A 26,390-nucleotide genomic window follows, 5' to 3' on the forward strand; every position below is an offset into this window, starting at 1 on the left:
CGCTCGCCTCAGCCCTGCCAGCTGGGGATGTGCTTTTTTTTGCAAGGGGGCTTCTGCTCGGGTATTTACGGCGCGCGGCGGTCCCAGCAGAAGTTCAAGCGGATCACTCGCGGCTGGCTCCCGGGCTCGCAGCTGCAGCGCCGGGCACGGGGCGCGGAGCGAGTCCCGCCCGCCCGGCCATGGGCTGCACATGCAGCACGACCGGCCGCTGCCAAGCCAGGAGCAAGGTAACGGCGAGCGACCCCCTCCCCCAGCTGGGTTTGGGAGGGGTTCCGCTTTGACAGCGATTCCAGTGCCGAGGAAGGGTGGCAGCCCCCAGAGCCTGCCCTGCTGGACCCCCCCCGCCAGCGCCCCACTGCTTCAGCCCAGCACAGAGCTTACCGGGGTGGGGGGCTGGGCGTCTGTCCCCACCCCCTTTAAGCAAAGCCCCTTCCCCCAAACTATGAGCAGGAGAAGAGGGGCTGGCTGAAGGCCAGGAAACTAACAGCTGGAAAGGGGTGACACGTTGTTCCTGAAAACTGCAGCGTATGTGTTGACTGTAGAGTTGTGTGCGTGGTGAAGAGGGTGTAGGAGTTCCTTCCCCAGTAATGTGGGGGGGGGTCTTGAGAGGGGTTAGGGGTCCCTTCCCTAGTAATGGGGGAGCGAGGGGGGGTGATGGAGAGGGTGTAGGAGTTCCTTCCCCAGTAATGGGGGGGGGTCTTGAGAGGGTCTAGAGGTTCCTTCCCTAGTAATGGGGAAGCGAGGAGGGGTGATGGAGAGGGTCTAGGAGTTCCTTCCCCAGTAATGTGTGTGTGTGTGGGGGGGTGTCTTGAGAGGGTCTAGGGGTTCCTTCCCTAGTAATGGGGGGGTGAGGGGGTGATGGAGAGGGTCTAGGAGTTCCTTCCCCAGTAATGGGGGGGGTCTTGAGAGGGTCTAGGGGTTTCTTCCACTGTACTGGGTATATATATTTATTCACAACGTGGGAAGACTGGTGAATCCCAAAGGCACATCAAAAAAGTGCCTGTCAGAAGTGTCTCGCTAAGCCTCAGACAGCAAAACCTCTCTCTGCCCGGAAAGGGTTAGCAGCAGTACCCGGAGAAGGGGTGAATTCCACCAGAGGCCTCAAAATTGGGCCAATTCTCCTCTCCGTTCCCTGACCCTCCTTCCACCTCCAGCCCATCACTGGTTCCAGGGATGTGGGGGGAAAGGGGCAGGAAGATGCTTTTAAGACTGAAGGAAACTAACTGTTCTACAGCAGGGAGGGTGGCGGCAGGGGAGAAGGCATCTGAGATAATGACGTGAGCCTAGAATGTTAAAGCAGCACCAGAGCAGGAGGTCTGCAAACCTCACCCTCAAGCATCTGATGGTTAGATCCTTCCTTGTCTTTTTTTGCTACCTGAGCTGCTAAGCAGGAATTGCAATAGCTGGTTTTCTCCGGTGCGAGCTACATTTGAGCAAAGCATTCTCAGTGAACTATTTATTCTGTGGATTTAGCCTGTCTCCAGTTCTGGAATTATCCTCAAACAGTCTGATCTTAACAAGCGTGTTCATTATTTGATTGAAACTTCATGTGTCCATTGTCAGTTTCTGGGTTGTTTGTGAACTATTGGTTTCCCTTGTGCTTACAGTTATTTGCTATTTCTTATTCGGGGCCTGCGATTGGTCACTTTAGCCAGGCAGTGCACACTGCATGAATGATTTTAAAAGGAGGAGGGAAATCACAGAGTTTGCAAGATGGCTGCACAAAGCTTTGCACAAATTAATATTTGCACGAGGGAGTAGCTCTGAGACTTCCAGGAACGCTGAGCTGGAAAACAACCACTTGTACAGATACTCGGGGAAAACGGAAACAAAGGGACACACCTGTCCAAGAGAACACACAGGGGAGTTGCGCACAGAGGTCTGAATGTTGTTGTTTTTCTTTTTTCAGCCCAATGCACACGAATAGCTGTATATTAAAGAAATGTACTAATCTTCTATGCACAAGGTCAAACACTTCTAGGCCAGTCCATGCCTCTGAGGGCTCCCTGTACGAAAGAGATACTGGGTGAGAAATGCTGCATACAAAAGGCTCCAGGAATTGAGACTGGGGCATTTCGTTGATGTGAGATGGAGTCATTTGGAGACACTTCCCTTGATTCTGATATGTCCAGTTAATACCATAAACTTAGCTGGGGCAAGGAAGGGGTTACAGACCTTGCTGGTCACATCTTTAAATCAAGACTGGATTCCTTTCTAAAGGGTATGTCCTAGCGTAGCCAGAATTTATGGGCTTGATGCAGAAAGCACAGGGTGAAATGCTACGGCTTGTGTGAAGCAGTAGGTGAGGCTAAATGCTCACAGTGGTCCCTTCTGGTTTAAAACCTCTGGCACAAGGATAGATCAGAAAGCCTGAAAGGGGGAGGGTAAAAGGGACTGAAGGTGGGGGAAAGTCAGAGAGTCACAAGGAAGTAAAAGGTGAATCCTCAATGCTAGGATTTGAGAAAAAATAAACTGTTAGACGCTACAGGCCTGGTTCCATTCACGTTTACTGACTTCTCAGGCTGGGAGAAGATCCTTGGACCCCAGTGGTTCTTATGTTTTAAATAGGAGTGGATGTTTTAATTGCTGTGATTCTTTCACCATTGCATGAGGTTAAACCTGATTGCCAGAACTGGGGATGGGAAGGAATTTTTTCCCCAGGACCCATGTTGTAAATGACCTTGGGGAGTCGTCACCTTTCTCGGGGGTGCGAACCAGGGATCATCTGTTCAGATCAAGTGGGCGTATCACAGCTTCTGAGTGCAGGGGGGAGGGCATTGGCAGGCCTCAGTCCTTCGTGTCATCTATTTCTGTCTCTTAGAAGAGCATTAAGATAAGAAAGTGATTGTGCAGGTGCTGAGTGCAAGAACCCAGCTGGGATCTTGTAGCTATACGACCACTGGAATGTGATCAGCTCTGTAATTCAGCTGCTTGAAGTAGCAGGACACAACCTGCATTTCGTCTGACATCCAACCATGAGAGGTGCTGAGAGGTCTTCTTAAAAGATCAGGGCTCAGGCCTATCATCATTCCAGCAGTGGGTTATATACATTATAATTAATGCTGCTTACACACACACACACACACACACACACACACACACACACACACACACACACACACACACACACACACACACACACACACACACAGTAGAACATCAGAGTTATGAATACCAGAGTTACAAACTGACTGGTCAATCACACACCTTATTTGGAACCAGAAATACACAATCAGGCAGCAGCAGAGAAAAAAAGAAAAAAAAGCAAATACAGTACAGTATTGTGTTCAATGTAAACTACTAAAAAAAAAATGAAAATAAGATTTGACAAGGTAAGGAAACTGTTTCTGTGCTTGTTTCATTTAAATTAAGACGGTTAAAAGCAGCATTTTCCCTCTGCATAGTACAGTTTCAAAGCTGGATTAAGTCAATGTTCAGTTGCAAACTTGAAAGAACAGCTATAACGTTTTGTTCAGTTAGGAACCACCTCCATTCCCAACATGTTTGTGAGTCTGAGGTTCTACTTTGTTTACTTGAAATCAGAAAGGGTCAGAAATTAAGATGCTAACGAGATGGTTAACTAAGCCACAAAGCTCAGTCTCTATATTTATGATGCAGATGTAATTGCACGAATGGTAGTATGTTAAAAGCCGTGAATAGACAATGGGATATAAGTGGACCGTGCCTCTGCAAGCCCTGTTCTAGAAGCACTGAGCACCTGCTTCCATCGAAGTTATTGGCCTAACCTTCCTCCCGTTGATGTCCATAGCAGTCACAGAGCAAAGCTCCTAGTGACTTTAGGGGGAGCAGCATCAGGATTTAAACACACATCCCTTGTTTTTTGGTGATTTCATTCTGCATCAGGAATGTTGCATTATCTATTAAAAATGCAATTTTAGAAAAAAATCTTGCTTGAAAATCTAAGGCGCAGATCCTGCACCATTGACTGCTCCTGGGTGCATCTCTCTACACACGCCCAGACTCACTGACTCCACAGGGCAGCACACACATGTAGTCGACTGCAGGGGTCATTCAGCCAAAGGCGGACTGATGCCTCCTCAGTTCCTGAAGAGTAGAGTAGAGTGACAAAGGGACACAGCAAATACACACTGAACAGTGTAAGTACTTCTGCAAACGTGCCAGTACTCCATTGGCACATCCAAAACTTTCTTAATTTTCAGCCAGGTTTTGATGCTTGGTTATGAGCCTTCTCCCCAGTTAGGCTGAACAGACACCTAAGAATCAAGTTTCCAAGCTTCAGACAGTTTGGAGTTACCTCTAGGAGGTGGGGACCATGACCGTAATTTTTGATGGGAAAAGTGGTTTGATTTTCTTCTGCCCACACTCATCATTCAAAAATAGTGAAAGGGATTTGGACCAAGCTGCAAAATAATTCACCTCCGGACAGACACCTACTTTAAGGCCCCTGTACGCTGCCAGAGCAGTGGGCTGGTGAAACACAGCTTTCCTGCACTGCTGGACGTCCTGCTGTGCTATTTATTTGGACGGTCTTTCCAGCAGAAAGTGCAGCCAGGGACATGTGCTCATTCTGGCACCTGTGAACCTGTTAATGGTCTCTGTGGGATACTCCTAGAGAGACTATCACGGAAACTGAGAGAGATCATTAGCACATGCGGAATATTCATACTTTTCTTCCCTTTGTAAGCCTTAGGCCCTATTCTCCCCTTGCAGGACTGAGTCGTGTAAAGTCCCTGGGTTGGTATTGGACACAGGAACAGAGGCACAATCCAGGAGCTTCCAACAGACAGCCCTTTACTGCAGCTTGCTCAGTGATTGCCCTGCACAGATTCAGCCACTTGCACCTCCTGCGGGGTGTCACGACTGGGACGGTCAAAGGCGCAGTCCGCTCCAAACAACACCCCTTGCATTCCATGGGAGTTACTCCTCTGCTGTGCGGAGTGGGGAGAGCAGACCCCATCACTCGTGTACAGCATCATGGAGGAGAGAGGGATCAGATCTAGTCGTGACGGACACAAATATAGCAGGCCAGAAAGAGCTGAAAAGAAACAAATCAAACCAGCATTTCTTGCATTTCCCAGGTTCCCATTTCCTTTTGCTGGGGGCGGATACCAGCGGCAATAGGGCATCAGTCTCTGCGTTAGGTTTGCCCCAGGGAAAGGCCTTTGGGGCCTGCCTATCATTGCCCAGCTCTAGCTAATGGGCCCGACCATCCGCTCTGGACTGTCACAGTGCACCAGGATAAGAGAGACTCTGGCCGGGAATCCCAGACTGGAACAGCCCATTATGCCACCAGGGTCAGGAGCAGCAGCTGGCAGGCGTGGTAGCAGGGAGAGCGGCTGTTCTGTGTGAGGAGGAGGCCCTGTTTACCCACACGCTCTGCAGCCTGCGCAGGCCCTGTCCTGCTTCTAGGCGGGGGGATGAGGATCCATGTTGGCCTGACCAGTGCTGACGAGGGGAGGTAGCTGCTCTGTGGTCAGGACCCTTGCACACCCAAAAGGGCACCAGGATCTCATGCAAATGCTCCCTCCACCAGGCTTCTGCAGCGCCTGGCCACTCGGTCTCCTTTAGGCATGAGCCCTGGAAGCTGCTGCTCCCTGAGGGCAGCCGTGGGCCCCTGGGAGCCATCTCTATGAGAATGAGAAGAGGGCACTGCGGACTGAGAGGAGCCTAGTGCAGACTAGCAGGGTGGTCACCCACTCCTGTCTTAAAAGGCTTAAACCAGCCTGGGGAGAGGGCTGTGGCAGGGAAAGCAGCTACTGGGCTGATTGGGGAAGCAGCCGCAGCTGGGCCACGCCCCAGTCAGGCCCCAGCTGGCCCTATATAACAGACTGGGAAGGAGGCACTAAGTCTCTCTCTGCTTTCAGAGAGAGAGAGGGGCCTGGCTGCTGGGAAGCTCAGGGTGCCTAGAGTGAGGCAGGGCTGGGGAGCCCCAGGCTGGCAACTCTCCAGGCTGTAGGGCCTTCTTCAAGGCCCCATAGAGGTACTGGGTTCAGGGGTGAAAGTAACTTGCAGGTACTGCTGGAGTCCTGAGGGATGTGGCCTCTCAAGATTTAAAGGCCCTGGGGCATGGGCTGTGGCTGGGAGCCCCAGGGCCTTTAAATCAACCGGGGGCTCCCAGCTGCAAATTAAAGGGTCCAGGGCTCTGGCCGCCATGGAGCTCTGGGCCCTTTAAATCCCCACCGCAGCTCCGGCCGCTGGAGCTGCGGGCAGGATTTAAAAGGCTCTGGGCTGCCCGCAGCTGTGGGAGCTCTGAGCCCTTTAAATCCAGCCCCAGCTCGGCTGCTGGAGCCGTGGGCGGGATTCAAACGGTTCTGGGCTGCCTGCTGTGGTGGGGAGCCCAGAGCCCTTTAAATCCCCGCTGCGGAAGCCGGTGCAGTCCGGCACACCGTACTGGCTCTTGCTGGTACGCTGTACCGGACCGTACCAGCTTACTTTCACCTCTGACTGGGTTGCAGAGAAAGGCAGTGGGTCGAAAACCCTCTTTCCTATGATGAGTGGCTTATACTGCAGTCTGGCCCAGGGAATGGGGCTAGATGGTGACTGGCAGTAGCCTGTGACTGAGGTGGGGATTCCCTGGGAAGGGGAGACCCTGAGACTGAGGGGTTACTGCCAGGAGGCAGCATCCCAGATAATGGGGCACTGGAGTCCTGGGAGGGAAACGGGCCAGGTGGCAGTAGGACACCAGCCTGCAGAGGGTGCTCCAAGGCTGGAAAATAAGCTAATTCCCAAGACACCAGCAGGAGGTGCTGCAGGGGTAAGCCCACACTGTTACAAGACCCACCAAGAGCAGGTGCTTTTAGGGGGAGTGGGGTAGTCCTGGGAGCTGAGCTGCTGCCTCCTTTCCCCTGTGGGCTGATATGGCCTGATGGGCTCCCATTCTTACAGGATGTCAGCTGGTTCCAGGGCTAGGCAGGGACTGAGGGACCCAGTCAGATCCCTCCCTGTCTGTGCCACACACATACACCCCACCTACCCGCTCCCCAAGGGGATGCACTGTTTCCCCATGGCTTAAGGTGAGGGGTGTTCCTGGGAAGGTGCAGGCTGCTGCCAGCCCTGCAGAAAGCAGGCAGCTAGACAGAGAAGGGTCCATCCCTGAGGTTTCCACAGGTGCCACTTTCTGATTGAAACCTGCCACCCAGCTGCCCCAGGATGAAGCTGGGAGAGGATCGTTCCCCTGACTGCTCCTTTGGGGTGTGGGCTGGGAATGGCTTGTGGCCCTTCCGGCTCCCAGCTGTGATCAGGGAAGTTTGCCTGGAGTCAGGGGCCCAATTTAAGGTTTGCCCATGATTTGTTACAGCCCGAGTCCTCTCTTTGCAGCTCCAGGGCCAGCCATAAGGGGACACGGTGGTGGCAAAAGGCAGCCAGCCTGGCCAGAGATGCCATGGGGAACCTTGAGGTGCTCTGCCGTGGGTTCAGGTTTTCCACGTGTTGGCCTCTGTGTGCTTTCAAGTCTGTGATTAATTCAGCAAAACTTCCACGCAGCTGCAGAACACGCTTGGGAACACCCTGGCTTTTACAGCATGCAGCTGATACCAATCAACAAGTGGGATGACTTGCCTCCCAGACATACGTGGGGCCAAGGCAGCAATTACACGCCCCTCCCCTTGATCTGACATTGTAATGCCTCTCACAGAGCTGGCAGTACCACTCCTTCCCGCCAGCTCCTGTGGCGCACAGACACAGGAGCACCCCGGTTTGCCTCTGAAAGAATTCTGTACAGGTTCGTATGCCCCCTCCCCCACATCACCATAGTGTCTGAGCAGCTTCCAATAGTGCACTAAGTGATGAGGCTAACATCTGCCACATGTGGGCCGTTCTCTGTGAGGTGCTCTGTGTGGGAAGAGACGCATGTGCAGGGGAGGATTTTGTCGGAGAGAGTTTTTTTTTTTAAGTGTACGTGCAGCTTTGTGTTTGTTCTAGAGGAGTCCAGCTGACAAAATGTGCTTTGGTGCTTGGGTCAGAAGGTGGGAAGATTTGTGATGGGTCAGCTTGTTCCAAGCATCTCCTAAAACATCTCTGTCTCCTGCATGGACAAACTTTACTCTGATGGTCGAGGTTCCATTGTCCTTGAGGAGCAGAGCTGTCCATGGTGATCCTCAGGCCAGAGCTTCCATTGTGGTCCTCAGGCCAGAGCTTCAGGTGATATTTTATTGTTCCTGGCATGGTAGGAGCAGATGCTGCTGCTGTAAAAAGCAGTCCCTGTGCCTAAGAGAGTCACTCCTTTTGGGGTAATTTACTGCTCGGAGAAGAGGTGGACTCCTCAGTTTATTTCAGAGTTTCCAGGCTCCTGGCCATCTCCTTGTCTATCACTCCTTCCCCACCCCCAGGGACTCTGTGATGCAATGACAGCAACCTCTTTGATATTTCCCTGTCCTGGGGAATCATGCACAAAACCCCACTGTCCATTTACCTCTCTCTAAATGTATCTATCACACTTCACAGGCTGTAAAGTAGCAGCCCCTGCAGTTGTCTGATATTTCTGTACCCCTCTCAATCTCTCTTGCACATGCTGTGGCTTGGAGGTCCGGACAGCATTCCAGCCCAGTGTTCAGGATTCAGGGAGGGTCTGCAGTTTTTAGGAAAGGCAGCACTGACCTAATCAGTTTTGCAGCACTGGGCATTCCCCTCCTTCCCCCCCCTCCCCCCACCAATTTAGTTTTCAGTCTCTTTTCCAGCCTGCATCCTCTCTAATCCATCCCCTACAAGCACCTCCAGGAGACCCATGGCAGTGGGCAGCAAAGGACTCTCCTTGTCTCCTCTCTTTCTTTCCGTGGTTGTTGCTGTGAGATAAGAGTGCTTGCTGCAAAGTCCTTCTAGGGGAGGATGCAGGCACCAGCTTGGGCTTTGGACAGGCTTTTTTAATTTTGTGCTGCTGCTGCTTCAGAGGAAACTTGGCTCCTTCTCGCATTCTGTATGTTTTGGTGGCACGGAGCCTGCTGGCCCAAGTGAACGAGCCATGTGCTTTCAGCCCTTAAACACTGAGAGCCTGGGGCCAAAATCTTCCTAGCAAGGGTAGCTAGAGCAGGAAGGATCTTGTAAAAAATAGGGGACTGTGACCACTCTTGACCCGTTTCCAGGTCTTCTACTCTTCAACCCATCTCTTCTCCCTCCCATTCTGGCATGGAGTCACTGTCCGTACAATTCAGATCATTTTCAGGGCTTTGTTTTCTTGGCTCTCGGGTTCCTAGTACAGATATGGGTTCTGCCAGTTAAAGGCCCCTGTCTTGCCCAGGGCTGGGTCCTGAGTAGCTATCCATTTGCATTCAGTAAGTGGTGTCCGCATGCCTCTATCTGCATTAGAAAAGCTGGGCACAGATCACCCCTGAGGTGTCTTTACCTATATGACTATTATGCCTTTGTTTTCTGCATACTGCACCTCTAAGTCTGTAGGGACACTCCTGTCTGCAGGGAAAGGCAGGCAAGCAGTTTGTGTTCAGTTCACCGCAGCCTATTTGATTTCCAGGGCAGAGCCCACTAGGGTAACGACAGGTCCTCTTGGGTGATGGGAGGGGACCACAAATCCCAGAAAATCAACTAAATACCTGGAACCAAGAATGCAAAAACGGACAGGTGCAGGGCACAAGGTCAAAACAAGGGATGCAGAGAGGGACCCGCAGCAGAGAACCCCATGCGCCACCCACTAATCCGAGTAGGAGTCTGTGAATGCCACGTTTATGATGGAAGGCAGCTTACAATGCAGGGATCACTGGGTGGAATTCTCTGGCCTGTGCTTTTAAGTCAGACTAGATGATCACCATGGTCCTTTCTGGCCTTGAAATCTATGGTATAAGCCCTCTTCAGACTTCCATGAACCGAATGCTCTGTTGTGGTGAGAGGCGATCTGCATCTGCATGCATTACGCATGTCTACACCTGCCCTGTTCTGGGAACTGTTTCCTGCCCATAGCAGCAGGTGTGCCAGGTTGGGAATATTTCATTCCTGATTTTGCACATGCTACTTCCCTGGGAATCTTTCATTTCCAGATGTGCATCTCCACCATGCAAGAGGTTTAGCTAATGCCACTGCTGCCCATAGGGTGATCTGCTCTCATTTTAAGTAAGACGGTGGGCAGGCGGTTGTTGTTTGTTGCTTTGTTATACACAAAGTTCAAATAACTGAAGCTTTACTGCACTCACAGCTTTTAAAACAATTATAGGTGAATTACACACTGTTGCAACAGATTACTTCTTTATAGCTTTTCTGATTGAAATTGTTATTGCTCTTGCTATAAATGGAGTCAGTCTGAAGCTACTGGGACATAAAATAATAAAAATGCTAGGCATGTATCTATCGCCTTTCAGCTGGGGCAAAGACTATGTTTCTGTTCTGCGGATATACAGCTCCTAGCACAGCAGAGTGCTGATCGACACCCCGGACACAGCCTCACTGCAAGCAATAGTAGGACTCCGAAGGCACTTTAGGAACCAGGGGTGGTTTTGTATCTCCACTTTTCAGAGAGGGATGCTAAGGCAGAGACATTGACCCAGGGCATGCTTAACTCACACAGAAAATTGGTGTAAGTCAGGAACAGAACCAAATGGCTGGACTCACATTCCTCTGCGCTGTTAGAGACTGGGACAAGAGAGCAGATCAAGCCAGTCTAAGGTGCTGTCTATAATAAGGCAGTGCACACTTGCATAACTTCATCAGTATGGTTACACTGGGACAAATGTCCTGAAAGTGGACAGGGCCTGCCCGGGTGTGACTTGTGCCTTTTTTGATCCCCTTTGGCATGTACACTAAGTTACACACCCTGTGTGCTGCCCTCCATTCAGCCAGGGTCCATGGGCCCAGTTTGGAGGTGGTTGGTGAAGGGTATGAGATACACGTTGGGCAGTGGGTGTGAATTTTCAGGAGGCTGATTGAGGCTGAGTGTGGTGGAAGAAAGTGTAAGTGATGCCAGATGGATTCCTCTACGTTCCTTGACTCATAGACTCTAGGACTGGAAGGGACCTCGAGAGGTCGAGTCCAGTCCCCTGCCCCCAGGTCTGTGCTACAGAGTTAGGCTGGTCTTGCTTCATTGTGGCAGGGTGTGAAAATCTGCACCTTTGAGTGACATGGGCAAGCCCACCTAACCCTGGGTGTAAACAGTGCCAGGTCAGGGAAAGAATTCTCCTGTTGTCCTAGCTACTGCTTCTTGGGGAGGTGGAATAATGACAGCAACAGGAGAATGCTGCCTGTTGCTGCAGTGAGCATCTACACTGAATATTGGAGAATGTATGGAGATATACCTATCTTATAGGACTGGAATGGACCTTGAAGGGTTATTGAGTCCAGCCCCCTGCCTTCATTAGCAGGACCAAGTACTGATTTTTGCCCCAGATCCCTAAGTGGCCCCCTCAAGGATTGAACTCTCCACCCTGGGTTTAGCAGGCTAATGTTCAGACCACCAAGCTATCCCTGCACCACAGCTGTGTTGCTGCAGCATTTCTAGAGAAGACAGCCCCAGAGCACGGGAGTCAGTTCTCTTCATTCCATTCCACAACGCTGTAACGGGACTGGTGTCAGTGGAACCATTCCTGATTTACACCAATCTTTGTCAGTTGAACAATAACTAAAACTAATGTTGGTTTTTCCTCCAGTGTTACTAATGCAACTAAACTAAACTGCTCCGGGGCTGGAACGTGGCCTGCTGCAACTGTCCCGCCTGAGCAACCTCCTAAATCTGAGTTCTATAAACCCTGCTAGGATAGAAACTGTGACAGGATCTCCAGGGGGGCTGGTAGCAGGAGCTGATGCTCTAACAAAGCATTCCTCTGATGATGATGTCATTGTTTGAACTGGAGAGAAAGCGAGAGCTTTGCTGGTGCCAGATATTCTGAGGTGTTGCTAGAACTGGGCTTTATCCCTGTAATTGCCTTTGATTTAGTGTTGTTTTTCATCTCTCATTCCTGCACAGCCTCTGTGCTCTAGCCCAAGCTATTTCTAGGCTCTGAGCCGGGCTATAAAAAGCATCAGCTGAGCTACAAGTTTGTGGGCGTTGCCAACAGATCTGCACCCACTATCGGATCCTGGGCTCTGACTGGCTAGTGAGCAGTCCGGGGTCCCGGGCATGCAGAGGTGGCGTGAAGAGGGGGTTAAGGGAGGGGAACAGCAAAAGCACTGGGAAATGTTTCCAGCCCTTTAGCTCCAAGAGTTTTGGAGCTAACCGCATCTCACTCTGACTGGTTGCTGGACAGAGTTGTACATGTCCATCACATTGTCCAGTGCCCCCATCCTAGAAGGCCTTTGTGGGAGTGTGGGGCTAATAACGATACTAAGGCAAAGTGGAGATTTGTACCTTGAGCCAGGAGGGTCCTAGTAAGCAGACCGGCCTGCTGGTGAGACTGACAGCCCCTCCTCCCCCCGCCCCGCCCCAACAGTGGAATGACAGTAAATCTTCTAGCCTGTCCGTGTGGCTGGGCGGCTGCATAGGATGAGCGTGTGTGTGTGTGGGGGGGGGGGGTGCATTTGTGTGTGGTAGGGAGTGTGAGGGGAGGGGTGTGGGTGTCTCCTCCCTTCGCTGGTACGTGGCTTCTCTACAGAGCACTTCTGCAAACAGAAATCCAGGGCCAAGTGGGAACGTGAGTAACCAGGAGTGAGGATGGAGAGAAAACGAGTGTGTGATCCACTCTCGCGTCCCTCTGCTGGGATTTCTCACCGGAACAGCCTTTACATGCCACAGGATATCTCCCCTATAATGAGGGCAGGGCCCCTCTGCATGGGCACTCCCAGGTTACACGTTCCCCCTCATGTGCTGTACCATGTTAGCAATAAGGCCACCCAACATGTCACTTTCCATCCTACCCAAAGGAGAGAGGGCTGGCAGAAGGGCAGAGTGGGCTAAATGGAGATGAAGCAGCCTAAAACTGGAGGCCAAAGGTGGAAATAGCAGAGATACTGAGCTCCCTAGGAGGAGAACTGGCACAGTTTCAGAGCTGGCTAAACAGGATGGAGTGTGACAGAGGCTTGGGGTCGCTGGCTGCGGCTGCAGGTTGAACTTCCCGTGGATAAATACAAGGTGCTGGGTACATTTCAGCAGCACTCTGGCTATTGAGAGCAGCACTCTGAGTTGGACGGGACCTAGCTGAGCTGCTGGGATCTTAATGTTGCTGCAGCTCTTTCATTTAGAGGGACTGCTAAATAACATTTAAGGGTGTTTCATCCATGACACAATTCCCTTCAGATCTCAGCTCTGCCACAAACCAGCGTGGGCTTTTTTTACATTTTCCTTCCTGCATTTCATAATTCCAGTCTTCTGATTTTCCCCACAGAAACGACTAAGAGCTCAGCAGCCAAAGGGGCAGGTTTCCCAGGAGCTGACAGCCTTGAAGGCAGAGAATCATGGTGAGGTGTACATCTTCTTCCTCACAGGGCTTTTCAATGCACCGATCCCTTTAAAAGCATTAAGCTAAGACAGGGTCCAAACATATGGGCCAATGTATTCCATGCACAGATGCACCTATACCTGCTGAGACAGGCAGCACTGTGAGTGAGCTCTGATGCAGCCAAAGTGGCACTGTGACTTGTAAGTCTTCTGTTCTGGTCCATACCAAGGCCGTCTCATCTGTGTTTGTTCAGAGCTCCTCCGGACAGGGAGGCAATGCATCTGAGGATCACTGGGGTAAAAGGGCTTTACTGACTTGAGTTAAAGCAGAGTGGATTCTCTCACTCCAGTGTCCCTGGGGGTCTTGGCATTAGTCCCACCTGAGATGGTGTCACAGAGCCACAGGATTGGTGCTACACGCCAGCTTTTAAACAGCTGTTTGGAGGATCCCCTTTTGTGTGGCAGACCCTAAGGGGTCCCACTCTTCCTTAAGGCAGGTCACGCAGCCTCAGTGCCTCCAAAACTGAGCCTCTGGGCTTCAGCGCTCCTGAGATACACGTCTCATTGAGAGAAACCGCTGGTCAGATTCTTGGACACACTTCAGGGATCAGTGCACCTCAGCAAGTGTTGGCATAGACATCAGGCAGCCTTTTCAGAACAGAGGCAGATGGAACCCAGCACTGGGAAGGCCTGAGATTAGCATAGAGAAATAAAGGTTAAAACACCATCTCAACAGGCCACACCAGCCTTCCATCTAGTGTCCTTTTCTGGCTTTGGCTCTCCATGTCCCTGTGTCACTCCCAGATGAGAGCTGCTGAGACCCTTCAAAAGCCAGCTCTTATCCCAGCCACCTGAAACCTTTCGGTCCATTATCTACCTCCTGCAGACCCATGCTGAGTTCACACGCTCCGCCTGCAGGAGATTCCCAAAGATAAATGTCAGTTGCTCAGCCTTTGGGGCATCTGTTGTCTTTGTGGACCCTCCATTGATATGGGTCAGTTTCAGCCAGTTACTTGACTGACCCATATCAATTATTTCACCCCAAAAAGATACCTGACACAACAGCTCGTATCTTTCTCTGCCCCATGAGTAGATTTAACCCTTTTGCACCCCCTGGGGAGCAGTGCAAACTGCAAAGAGAAACTGAGGCACTCGTGGGAATCATAAAATATTACAGGAGATTCCCACTTCATCACAGATGGTTCCTTAGAAATCGACAGAGTGTTTGGCATGCGTTCCTGGAAATGCATCCTTGTTCTAGTGGAAATATTGCAAACTTGTATGGGACAAACTGCACAGTGCAGAACCAGGCTAGAAATAAAGATCTGTATCCTCGTCTGCATAAATTAGCCAATCTTCATTGACTCAATGGTGTGATGCTGATTTACACCAGCCAGGGATCTATGCTGAAACTCCATCCATGTCATGCTGCCACCACAGAAGCCCCTCTACCGATGGAGCAGGCTCGGTATTAGCAGGGCATCAGTGTAACTTTTCCCTGTGCTGCCCAGGAATGGGAATCAAAGAGATTCACAAACAGTTTCAAAGATGAACAGCAAATTCCACATGCTGCTGTTCATGGACTGCCCCTATTAGCCACTCTTGAATGCCTGGGTGACAACGCTGCTCGTGAAAATCTGAGCAAGTTCTGAAAAATGTCACACGTTCATAAGGAAGAAGCAAGTTAAAAAACGAAGCTGCTTGGCCAAGGGAAGTGAGTAGGTAGAACTCTGGGAAGCTGCCTTCGTGTTTGTTCGTGGACTGAGAAATCAATGACTGAAGTCTAGTAATATGTATGACCAGGCAAACAGCACAAATGGCCAGCTCAAAAACTGCACTTGTTGGCCAAAGCGTCCCACCAAACGAACAATCCCACCCCTAAGGAAGCACTCGGTGCAGTAGTGAGGAGGATATTGCATGGAGCTGTAGAGGATGGTGTCTGTATGCTAGTGGGACGAATTACCTCATGTGTATGTGTATTCTTGCCCTGTTCAGAGGTGACACACTCTAGCCCAGGGGTTGGCAACCTTTCAGATGTGGTTTGCCGAGTCTTCATTTATTCCCTCTGATTTAAGGTTTTGCGTGCCAGTAATACATATTAACATTTTTAGAAAGTCTCTTTCTATAAGTCTATAATATATCGCTAAACTGTTGTTGTATGTAAAGTAAATAAGGTTTTTAAAAAGTTTAAGAAGCTTCATTTAAAATTAAATTAAAATGCAGAGCCCCCCCCGGGCCAGTGGCCAGGACCCGGGCAGTGTGAGTGCCACTGAAAATCTTGCCTACCCCTGCTCTAGCCCTTATGTGAATGGCTGCCTGAGGCAGAGAACTACAGACAAGCTCAGAGATAAGTGCTGTCTACCAGCTGAGTTATTCAGCAGGCAGTGTCATTAAAGTCCCATTTAAATAGCTTCAGTCACCTAATCAGGAGGTGGACACTGTACCATGTGACCACTCCCACACAACAAACTGTGACTAGCAGTCAACTGTAGCCGACTGTTTGCAAGGCACTTGGTGGCTGGAAATGATTCGCTCCAACTAGTCGTTGAGCAATGAATGCACCCACAGAAACTGAGAACGATTGACAGGAAACAAAGACCTAAATGAGACATGTTTGTGGTGCAGGGAGAAATAGCCAGCCACACCCCTCAGCTCTGAGCTGGAAGGGTCATCCCCAGGAGTGGGGTCTCCTGTCTCTATTCGATACTTGTCCCCATTGCATAGACTGCCAACATGATGCCCATTGGTGCTAATTAGTGCCAGATGTAGTGTGGGTAATTGTCCAGTAGGAACTGGGCTGAGATCATATTTTATGCAGGCCACCAAACTGCCCCCAAGTGATAATGAGCTTGACCAGGTCTGAGCGGAGAACAGCCTCAGAATCCTGTCAGCAAAACCAGCCAGCCGCGGTCTAGCCATTTATGTTTAATTTGCAGTCATCGCAGCTCCCTTGCACGAGGATGTGGAGACGAAGAAGGCCCTGCTGCTGGAGGAGCAGAAGAGGGAGATTGCGAGGCTCCTACAAGGACATCAGGAGGAAACGGAGAGGCTGAAGGAAGCCCACCAGGCAGAGACCCAGAGACTGACCCAAGACATTAAAATCGAGGTTGGATCAAAGTGGCTTCCCCACCCCGAGAGTGTCGTCTAGTGTCCCAGCACAGTCCTGGGCATTCATGTTTCTGCTTCCTGACCTTCACAGTGCACCACAACCACAGGTTCAGAGCTAGGGAGTAGTATATAGCAGGACCTTGATGACCTGATAGTCTCCAAAGACACCAGACAGCGTGAAATCCTTTGGGGGGGGTCAGCTAGCAGGCTTTGACGTTCCCCTTCCGACCTTGATCTCGTATTCAGAGCCAGCTGGCCTGCTCCCGAAGTTATAGACACCTGTCCTGTCTTCCCCAGAGTTAGTGGACTCAGTATGGTAGGTTAGTGTCCTCAGATTTCACCTCTAGACGCCTAAGGCCATGAGTGAGGCTACAATTTTGTCATGGAGGTCACGGAAATCATGAATTTGAATAAAGTCCGTGAAATCTCAGCAATGGCTGTAAAAACACACTTGACCTGGTGCACTGGGGTCGCAGCGCTGTTCAGGTTTGGCCCCTCCAGCTCCACCTACGGAGGAGTGGACAGACCCAGCCTTAGAGGTGCTGTGACCCATTCCCCAGCTCGCAATGCCCAGAGCAGGAAGCTGTGCCTAGGCCCACGATACAAGAGCTGCTGCTGCAAAGTGAGCTCTCCCCCTCTCTGACTGCACTCTGTTGTGAAATTTACATGCCAAAATCACAGCCTTAGCCGTGAGTCAAACTGAGCTCAGTGGTTCACTCTTCCTTGTCCCCCTTTTACTGATATCACAGAGCTCTGCAAAAAGGGCAGTTGTCCAGAAAATCCTGGAAAAGTCCAGAGTGGTGCAGGTCAGCTGTCCTAGCAGAGCTGTGTGTGATCTCTTTCCCCCTCCCCCAGTAGATATGGTTGCCAGTGATATTAACCCCTCACTGTCATAAGTGCCACAGTTAAATTCATTCATAAAACTAGGAACAGGAAACTGGATCCGCCGCCCAGGAGATAAATAAGAGACTGCACAGGCAGGTACACTTATTTCTCTGAGATCCCCGGATGCTTAGGGCTTGTTGTTCACTTTGTTTCTAGGTGGAAAAGGAAAGAGATTTAGAGCTTAGCAAGCAGCTCTCAGAGCAGTTCGACACACTGAACAGAGAGCGTGAAGAGAACCTCCGACGTAAGGCCCGAGTCTCTCCTTTGCTGAGCGCTGGCTTCCCTCTATGCCCCCACTGCTATGGTTTAAACTTCTCACAGGGCTGATCTTGCATCTCTCCTCCTCTCCAACCTTCTTGGCTCTCTTGAGCGGAGGCCGATCGCTTCTGTAACGAATAGTCAGCATTTTCATTTGATGTTGTGTCCGAGAGATAGGGCCATCCTTACCCATGTGCAAAGTCCGCAGCTGCGTAGGGCACCAGGATATTTGGGGCACCACATTTCCTGGTGCTCTGCACAGCGGGGAGCTGCTCCCACCCCTGCTCTGCCCCCACTCCTGTGAGGACTGCAGCAGGGCTGGGCCTGCACTCATCGGCGGCAGGAAGTGCAGCAACCCAGCCCCAGCCGCGCCGCCGGTGAGTGCTGGGGGGTGGTTCCAGCCAGCCCCGCTGTCCACCCTCCAGAGGCCTGGGGCCAGCCTCCCCCCCCACCCCACGGAAATCTGGGGCCCAACCCACCCCCGCAGGTGGGCTGCGTAGGGCCCCATAAAAGCTAGGGACAGCCCCGCCAAGAGATCTGCCTGCTCTTTGACTTGCCCCATTGGCAAGCACCTACCATGCCCTCTGGATTACCATACTGTCACCTGTCATGCTCTCAGGGCTGCCATGGTGCTTCCTTACTGTCATGTTGTCTGCATCTCCTCAAGCCATGAGGGAGGGTACCCTGGGAAGGGCATGGAGAAATGCTGGCAGGAGATATCTCTGTATTTCATTAACTAGCATGGAGCATTTGTAGAAACCCAACCCAACCCAATGTCTGGAAAATTGACCCCACTGGGGTATTACGCTGGCAGTGCCAGTGCCTCTGAAATAAACCTAAAATTCTTCAAAAAGGAGACTCCTTCCATCAGAGCAGGATGCTTCCCAGGGAGCTGGAAGCGTTTACACTGTAGCCAACAGTGTGAGATCTGGTCACCCAGTCTCAGCAGTAAGGCTGTGAATGGTGATGGGATCATTCCCTCTTTCTCCTTTCGCTACGGGCGGCATATTGCCACTCTCCTTAGCGTAGCAATTGCTCTGCTAGTAGCCCTGTGGCTTTAGCGGAGCGAGTCCTCCGGGGAGCTCCCAGCTGCAAGGCTGCTCCCAGAAACAGCATTTCCTCTGCTTACGGTCCCAGGCCTGTGCTGACTCTCAGCCCAGAGTAACTCTGGTCTCCCTGTGGCAGTGCCATCTACTGCCATTCTGTGCGGGTAAGGGGCTTGGGCAGGGCTTGCTTTCCTGTCTCCTGATTCTGACATTGGTTTTATGTTTCCCCTGCAGAAGTCCAGAGGGCCCATGACCAGGAGATGGTGCTCTTAAGGGAATCCTACCAAAGGTCCCAGTCTTCCTTACAGGTGCTGCTCCCCTTGCTTTGGCTTGCTGAGAAATTCACTGTGGAGCAGAGCTCTCTAGATTCAGCACACAGGTCTGAGGGTGCTGGGAAAAACATGCAAGGGACCTCTCTGAATGATCCCTGGGGTAAAACAGCACTGTCTGCCTCTCACTTTCACGAGAGCCAAATTGAGAAAACAAAGATTATTTGAGCTGCCCAGAGTCCTCCACCCTTGGAGTAACCCAGGCTGGTTGTTTGTGGAAATGAGCCTAGAGGGGCCTCTCACAGTGATCTTGCCTTAATTTTGCAGCAGTCAAATAGATACTTAAATCAAAATGGCCATCTGGGCTTTAAATTCCCAAACATACAACAGCCCTTCACTGGCTCAATCAAAAAAGTGCAGACTTCCCCACAGCCCCAGCACCTTCTTCACCCTCAGCACAGCATGCCAGTCCTAGCAGCCAGCCAGACCCTCCCTCTGGCTCCCCTGCTCCATCCAAGGGGCTAGCTTCCCTCCACCTGCAAGGCACCCAGCCCTCCCTCCTTGAGTTCCAGGGAGTCCCTGACCCTGCTCTAGCCTGGAGCCTGATAGTCTGCTTCTTACAGTCGCTCTCCTGTTGGCTGCTTCCTGCGTAGCCTCTCGAGCTCTATTACCCACTTGCATGCTGGTATGGGGCAGACACCCCATCACACCACTACTGACAGGGGACAGGTGGGTTGTGTTTGGAATGTCTCCATGTTGTTAATGGTGCTGAGAGCTTAGGTTTTGGTTGGGGCACATCTCTACTGGCAGGCAAGTCTGTAACCTGAACGCTCCAGAAGTGAAACTGGTGCGAACAAGCTGCCTAACTGCCATACTGTGGCTCAGAGCAGAATTGGCAGAGTCAGGGAGTCTGTTCTTATGCAAGCAACCCAGGAAGTGCTGATTATAAAGAGATCTCTCCCGTGGTTACCGACTGCCCCATTGTGACCAAGGAAGCCGGATGGCAGAATGCATTACAGTGGGAATTGCTCCCTGCTGCATTAAATACTGTATTAGGGAATTGCTGAATGGGGCTTCATTATTCATTGTGAAATGTCTTGCAGTTTGACTCCTGCCATCTCTGTATGACTCAATAGGTCCTTTTCTTTCCTTATATGAACAGTGCCCCTGCTGGAGGGGAGGTCATAAAACAGGACTCATAATCACATCCCTCTTCCTTTCTCTTCTGCCCTAGGAGACAATTGACAGGTTAAATTCCCAGCTGAAGTCCTTCCAGGAGAAAATGAAACGGGTGGAGGAATCGATCTTGAGCAGAGACTATAAGAAACTTATTCAGGTGCAGGAAAACAAACAAACTGTGGCCTCTTGGGAAGGTATTTCTTTAACCAGTCATTTGCCGGGGTCTCCGAGCAAGCCTGTTGGATTTGCAGTAGTGGCAATGGACAGCTCAAACTTAAGAGTCATAGAAGCATCTGTATGCTATAAATGCTTTGTCACTAAAATGAAGGCTAAATAGAGGCCTCCTTGGAAAACTCCCTGTCACTGGCTCTGGAGAGGGCAGTGTTCGTAGTGCCTGGTAAACCTGTAGTATGGTTGAAGTAAGCAAAGAGATAGAAGTAGATCATGAGAAAATGAAGGGTACCTATTATGTGCACTATGCAGGTAGTTCAAACTCCTTGCACTCAGGTGGCTAACGCAAATGCCGTAAAGATGTGCATGTAGGGTATGGATGAACACTAGTAAGCAAATTTTATGGGGTAAGAATCCTATCAATCCAGGACTGAGAACACTGGACAGTTATGACTACTAATGGTCATCATCTTTGGCTCACCTCCGTTCAGGAATAAAGAACCAAACCAGAACCATGCGTTAGCCCCTCCAACTTCTCCAGTCAGTGGAGGACTCATGCATTTTCTTTCTCCCCTTCTAGGATTATGGGAGCCCCAGCCAGTTCTGGGAGCAAGAACTGGAGAGTCTGCATTTTGTCATAGAGATGAAGAACGAACGCATCCATGACCTGGACAAGAAGCTGCTGAACTTGGAAACAGTGGTGGGTTTGATGTTGTTCTACCCAAAAGTGCGTGGACTCCTTTCCAGGGGCAGCAATAGCGGAGGTGGAAAAGCACAGCTTGCAGGAGAGTGCTCCACCTACCTGAATGCAAACAGCATTCTCCAGGTGCATTCCCCTCTGGCTCACCTGCTGCCTAGGGGCAGCTTTATGTCCTGGCTGTCCTCTCAGCCGAGCTAACATGTGGGGCGCAGACACAGTGAGTGCAGCCAGCAGATGGAGGATTGCACTAATTGGACCAGGCTGCTGCAGTGCTGGGTGCTTGCTGGCATACACAGCAGGTTGCTGCTATGCATCATTAAACTCACATAGAGGTAACTTTTGTCAGTAACCATCAACGTTTTGATGTTGGCGCTTAGGCAGGGCCTCATTAACCAGCGTAGGGGATCATCTGTTGCCAAATCCATGTCACTTCTGACCCTTGACCTCTCCTTTGAATCCTCCCTTCCCAAACCCTTCTGGGATGTCACAGATGGAGAGGAACCTACTTTTGGAGGAGAAAGTGAAAACTCTTCAGCAGGAGAATGAGGATCTGCATGTTCAAACACAGAACCACTTGACAATGACAAGGTAACATCCACAGCCTAGTGCAGAACCAGCTACCTGCTGCCATTGTCGGAGCTCACGGGCTGAGCTCTGGGCTGGGTATGAATTGCACTCAGGAGAGGCTGTTTTCTGAATTGTGGGCTGATAACTAGATGCTGAGACAGGACCCAAAAGGCAGGTATGATGGCATCAAAACTAGCACAGAAGCTGCAGGTCAGGGGGAGATAGTAGGAGTCCTGCATGCTAGGGCTGACGTTCACTAGCCAGGCGCCCTGTGGGGGTGTGACTTTGTACGGCACTGGTCTGGTTCAGGTGAATATGGGGGTGTACGTGTACATTGACAAACTTGGGCTTGCCTAGCACTCGTCTGGCTCTGGGGTGTGTGTGAGAGAGAGAGAGCGAGACCATGACTTGCACAGCACCAGTCTGGCTCTGGTGAGAGTGTGTGTATGTGTGAAGGAGACCATGACCTGGCACAGTATCTAACTGGCTCTAGGAGTGCCTATAATGTGCCCCACCCCTTTTCAAGACCATTCCAGGCCCTGACTGCCTTGGCCTCTTTGGCAGTGATCAGAACAGCTGGCAGGGCCCTGATCCCCGTCTCCATCTCGGTCTTTGGCTCTTAGGAGGTGACGAAGCTGAGCTGGTGTTTCTTTGCAGGCAACTGTCTGACAAGCTCCTGGTGGTTCGGGAGGCCCTGGACAAGGAGTCCCAGCTGCGGGAGCAGGCGCACCGGGAGAAGGAAGAGCTGCTGTACAGGGTCCTGAACGGTGACTCCTCCCCCACCTTCCCCATCCCCTCCAGCGAGGTGCCGCTCATCGCCACGTAGCACTCCGGGAAGCGGCAACGGAGGCTGCTGGGAGGAGGAAGCAAGCGAGGGGCACCAGAGACTCTTCCACCCCTCGTCTTAGCCCTTCCTTTATTGCAGAGGTCCAGAGCAGCTGTCATGGAGACTCTGTCCGGTACTAGGGGAGCTCCTCAGACCTCCAACCTTGGGACGGCCTCCCTCTAAGGGGACCGTGCAGTATTTCTCGGAACCTTTTCAGTGTGCTTGTACCCTCCTGTGTGTCCCCCTGTCTGACTCTGAACATGGGGGAGCTTATGAGACACCCCAGAACCTAGACACATGCGGCATGAGGTGTCCTGGCTGCTCCTGGCTTCACCTCTCAGTCAGTAGCGGTGGTTACAAGGGGAGCCAAAGGCCTCTCAGTGCATTTGGGGTGGGGAAGAAGAGGCCTGTTTCCCGCACTGGTTTGCCCAGGTGAATCTGAACCGGAGCCCTGCATCTGAACAGCCTCCGCTTTTGAGGAAGTTTGGATCAGGCTTCGGGGCTGAAGTTCGCCGCTCGGGTCCATCTCTAACCAGAACCAAAGAGAAGGATGCTCGTCTCAGATGGAGCTGTTTAAAACAGCACTTAGCGGAGTCTCAGCCCCCGGCGGCTTTGTGGTGTACGCAGGCAGGCAGCGGGTCGGGTGACCCCTAGGCGTCTCTTTCTGGTATTCTTCAAGAACAACCCCGCAAGGAAAGTTTGGGAGTCTCTGAGCTGGAACTGTGTGACCCAGGCTCAGGGCTGTCACTGGCAGAAGATGGTGCCCTCTTCTGGCCAAGAAGCAACACGGCCTTCAGAAGAAGCAGCAAGCCTGCTGTTCTCAGCTGGAGAAACTGTTCTGAGGGCCCGTAGCAAGCACCCGAAGTGATGCCCAAGGTGGCAAACGGGGAATGTCGTCTGGGTCGTGTGAGGATGGGGAAAGAGAACTCAGTGAGCGAGAGGTGGACAGAGCTTGTCTCTCCCTGGTGTGCTCACTGCCCAGGTTTTCTGGGAGCAGATGGTTCCAGCTCCATAGGGGCTGCCCCAGGTGCCTGTCGCCTTCTGCAGCTCCTCTTCGCAGTCCTCCAAGCTTCAGTCCAAATCCCCCTTAGACTTTGCTGTCACTGCCTCCTGCTTCCTCCTGGCTCAGCACAAAAGTCCTATTGCCCCAGGCTTCCTCCTGGGCCAGCACTTTCTTGTTCTGCACCTCCTCTCTCTGCCCTTAGCCTAAGAGAGGACAGCCCTGGGTCTACCTCTCTCCTGGGTCTCCTCCTTGGCCTGCCTTTCTGCTCTGCTCCTTCCCTTGTAAAGGCCCAGATCCAGTTACATCTAACACCCCTCCAGTTGTCACCCCGTGGCCTAACAGGGCTCAGGCTGGGTTAAACAAGCTGGAGGTTTATACCTCATCACAGGGCCAGATCTCCTCTTGCCCTAGGGCTCCTTTACACCACTCTGACAGGGTAAAAAAAGGAAAGAAGGCATAAATGTAATTTATTCCCCCTTTAAGACCCCTTTCCACTTGCCAGTGTGGTGTCAAGGAGCCTTTTTGTAAGTATGACTCTGGCCCCTTGATGTCATATCGGATTCGCTCTGTACAAAGAGCCCCTGATGCCTCCTGGTCGTTTGCAAAGCATTGTCCACTGTGCTGTAGACTCGCCCTGTTGTCAGTAGCTACCGGTGTGGTACTCTGCTCTTGTTCGATGATGATCAGTCAGCTGCGTGCGTGTTCCCTCTGTGTGCTGCCCCAGCTCTGTGCATATCACTGACACAGCGAACCCCAAAGACCACAGACTCTAGTAAGGTACGAAGGAACCCAGGCCTGGTTTATTGTCAAACGAAGCACAGTAATAGTTTTCTGTAGACTCTACAAGACATACTACCAATTTGTGCCCCCTGGCAATGGACTGGCTCAGTCAGTGGCGGGACTTTCCACTGCCCCCTAGGCTGGACAAAGATGCACACTCCGGGACCTACTTTTATACAGTTACAGGATAGATTACTCATCCCTACTGACGTATTGAGGTACAGCCCCTTGGCTCATTAGGGGCTGTCTCCTCCTTTGATCATGTTGTTTCAAAGAAATCTATCCATCATGTTGTCCTTTTGACCCTGTCTTTAAGATTCACCTGCCTGTTCCTTGTTTTGTCTGTGGAGTGTCCTTGTATCGAGATGTCCAGGTGCCATCTTGGCACAAGTTCCTCTTATTAGCACTTATATGTGAATGCACCCGCTTCTAACAACCCTCCTCTCACCAACTTCTGTGAGCAGGGCCTGCCTCTGGCTCACAGCCCAGCTTTTGCTTAGCAATGCCTAGAAGTACTTTGCTTCAGGCTTCAGACTGGGCCTTTGACACAAGAATTTGTTTCAGGTCCTCATCTTACTACAACCCCCTCGCGCTCTCGCAGCTACAGGACACCTCCTGGAAAAGAATCTTTTTTTCCTTGCGAGCTCACCTGTTCCTGCTGTTTACTCCTCCCCACCGTCACTGTGGAAAAGATTGTGATCCTGGAAGAACACACGATGGCTGTGAACAAGCAGCTGTGCACTCTGAAAACCCCATTCTCACTTCACACCGGAGTCACGGCCACCGGGCATCTTGTCCACTCGGGCCCATACACCACCAAACTGTGAACATTCTCAACCAGTGAGCCCCGATGCCTGCAGCTCCCATTGTCCTGTTTGTCAAGTGGGAAGAGTTTGTTCCCAGTTTGTTCTCACGCAACCTGACAGCTGGGCTGGGCAGACCCACCCCTGTCGGCCTGGCCGTGACTCACCTGGGAAAATGGCTGTTTCTTTGGTGAGAGTTTGGCCCAAGTGGAAATTTTGTCATCATTTCTGTGCTAGCAGGCAGGGCTCAGAGAGTCATGAGATTCCGTTCAGCCCTCTAAATAACTTGGGCAGATCAGGAATTTGCTTCAGGTGAAAATTGGCCATTTTCCCAAAGAAGGGTCACCATTTTCACAGTGAAATGAGGCTTTTCTGTGTCTGGGAGTTGCCTGTTTCCATGGGGGGGATTCAAGATCTTCCCCCTCCTTCCCTGTCCCTTCTCTCCCTCCTCATCTTTCCATTTTCTTGTTCTCTTCTGTGCCTCTTTCCTTTATAAATCTTGGGCCCCAAGAGAGATTTTTAGACATTGCACAAAAAGGTTCCAGATCACTGACACCGCAACTAACAAGTAGTTCTTCTCGACCATCTTTGAGAGCAAATGGGGTGCCGGGGGGGAGAAGCTATGTCTAGAATGTGAACTGCTACAGGGTCAGTCCTCGCGGAGAGCCGAGTGTCTGCACAGTGCCTGTGTTGGCACAACGGGGGCTGAGGGGGAAACCAGTCTTCTGCTCTGCGTAGCTCAGTCTGTGAACGTGATAGACAAGATCCCCTGAAGATGTCTCAGACCTTTGACAGTCTTTCTAGAAGCCTTGCAAGCCTGGGGGCCTGAGTGAAGGGAACTTAGTGGGGCTCTCGAGAACAACGGATAAGTCATTGCTCACTCAGTACTGACTAATAGCATCCCCATCTTGTACTTTCCTCACAGCCCCATTTCTTACGGAGCCCAGGGCACTCTGAGGGGGTTGGCATAGAGAGAGACACTGCATCGCAGCAGGCAGGGACAGCTCTGGTGGGCTCCATTCTCCTTTCACTTACAGTGACGTGACAGGAGCAACTGCCTTAGCGTCACACCAGCCTAAGGGAGCGCTGATGCAGGCTCAGGAACTAGAGATGCGCCTGTCTAGGAGCTCAGACTAGGCTACCCCCGTGGTCCCTTCTGGCCTTAAAGTCTACCAATCTTGGCTCCGAGAAGCGCGACAGTGATAGGATGCGTCACGACAACGTGGCCTCCTGAATTGTGTGCTCCCACCTCCCTCGCCAAGGGCTCAGAGCCCTGAGACTCTCCCAGGGCCTGTCTTAGATGAGGAGCCAAAGCCTGCACTGGTGGCAGTGAGTTAATCCCCCCCCTCAGCTGAATTAGAATTTGAACCATGGTTGGGTCCCACTTTACAACTTGCTCAGAATACAGTGGCTGAGCCGAGAATACCTGGGCCTGCACTCTGCTAGGGTTGGTGCTTTGCTCAGTCGTCACAGGGCTTGGCACCCATCTTAAAACTTGTCTGGTGTC

The 26,390-nt window shown here is 51.5% G+C and overlaps 1 protein-coding gene across 1 annotated transcript; it reads left to right on the plus strand.

Annotated features, from left to right (window-relative positions):
• Positions 1-141: 141 nt before the first annotated feature.
• CCDC69 (coiled-coil domain containing 69) lies at positions 142-25,773 on the plus strand. The gene is made up of 9 exons (XM_050961624.1): positions 142-227; positions 13,236-13,308; positions 16,225-16,394; positions 17,438-17,525; positions 18,820-18,893; positions 20,089-20,190; positions 20,785-20,904; positions 21,395-21,492; positions 22,129-25,773. Exons 1-9 carry the CDS (start codon positions 180-182, stop codon positions 22,295-22,297), a joined length of 942 nt encoding a protein of 313 aa, XP_050817581.1. The 5' UTR covers positions 142-179; the 3' UTR covers positions 22,298-25,773.
• Positions 25,774-26,390: the final 617 nt, after the last annotated feature.

The sequence above is a fragment of the Gopherus flavomarginatus genome, chromosome 7 (assembly GCF_025201925.1).
Source record: "Gopherus flavomarginatus isolate rGopFla2 chromosome 7, rGopFla2.mat.asm, whole genome shotgun sequence".
NCBI classification, from domain to species: domain Eukaryota; kingdom Metazoa; phylum Chordata; order Testudines; family Testudinidae; genus Gopherus; species Gopherus flavomarginatus.

Excerpts from the sequence above, each read along its gene's own strand:
- CCDC69 (XM_050961624.1), top strand. The coding sequence starts at position 180 with ATGGGCTGCACATGCAGCACGACCGGCCGCTGCCAAGCCAGGAGCAAG. Across the intron at positions 13,309-16,224 it reads CTTGAAGGCAGAGAATCATG|TCATCGCAGCTCCCTTGCAC; the intron begins GTGAGGTGTACA and ends TTTAATTTGCAG. Across the intron at positions 18,894-20,088 it reads GGTCCCAGTCTTCCTTACAG|GAGACAATTGACAGGTTAAA; the intron begins GTGCTGCTCCCC and ends CTTCTGCCCTAG.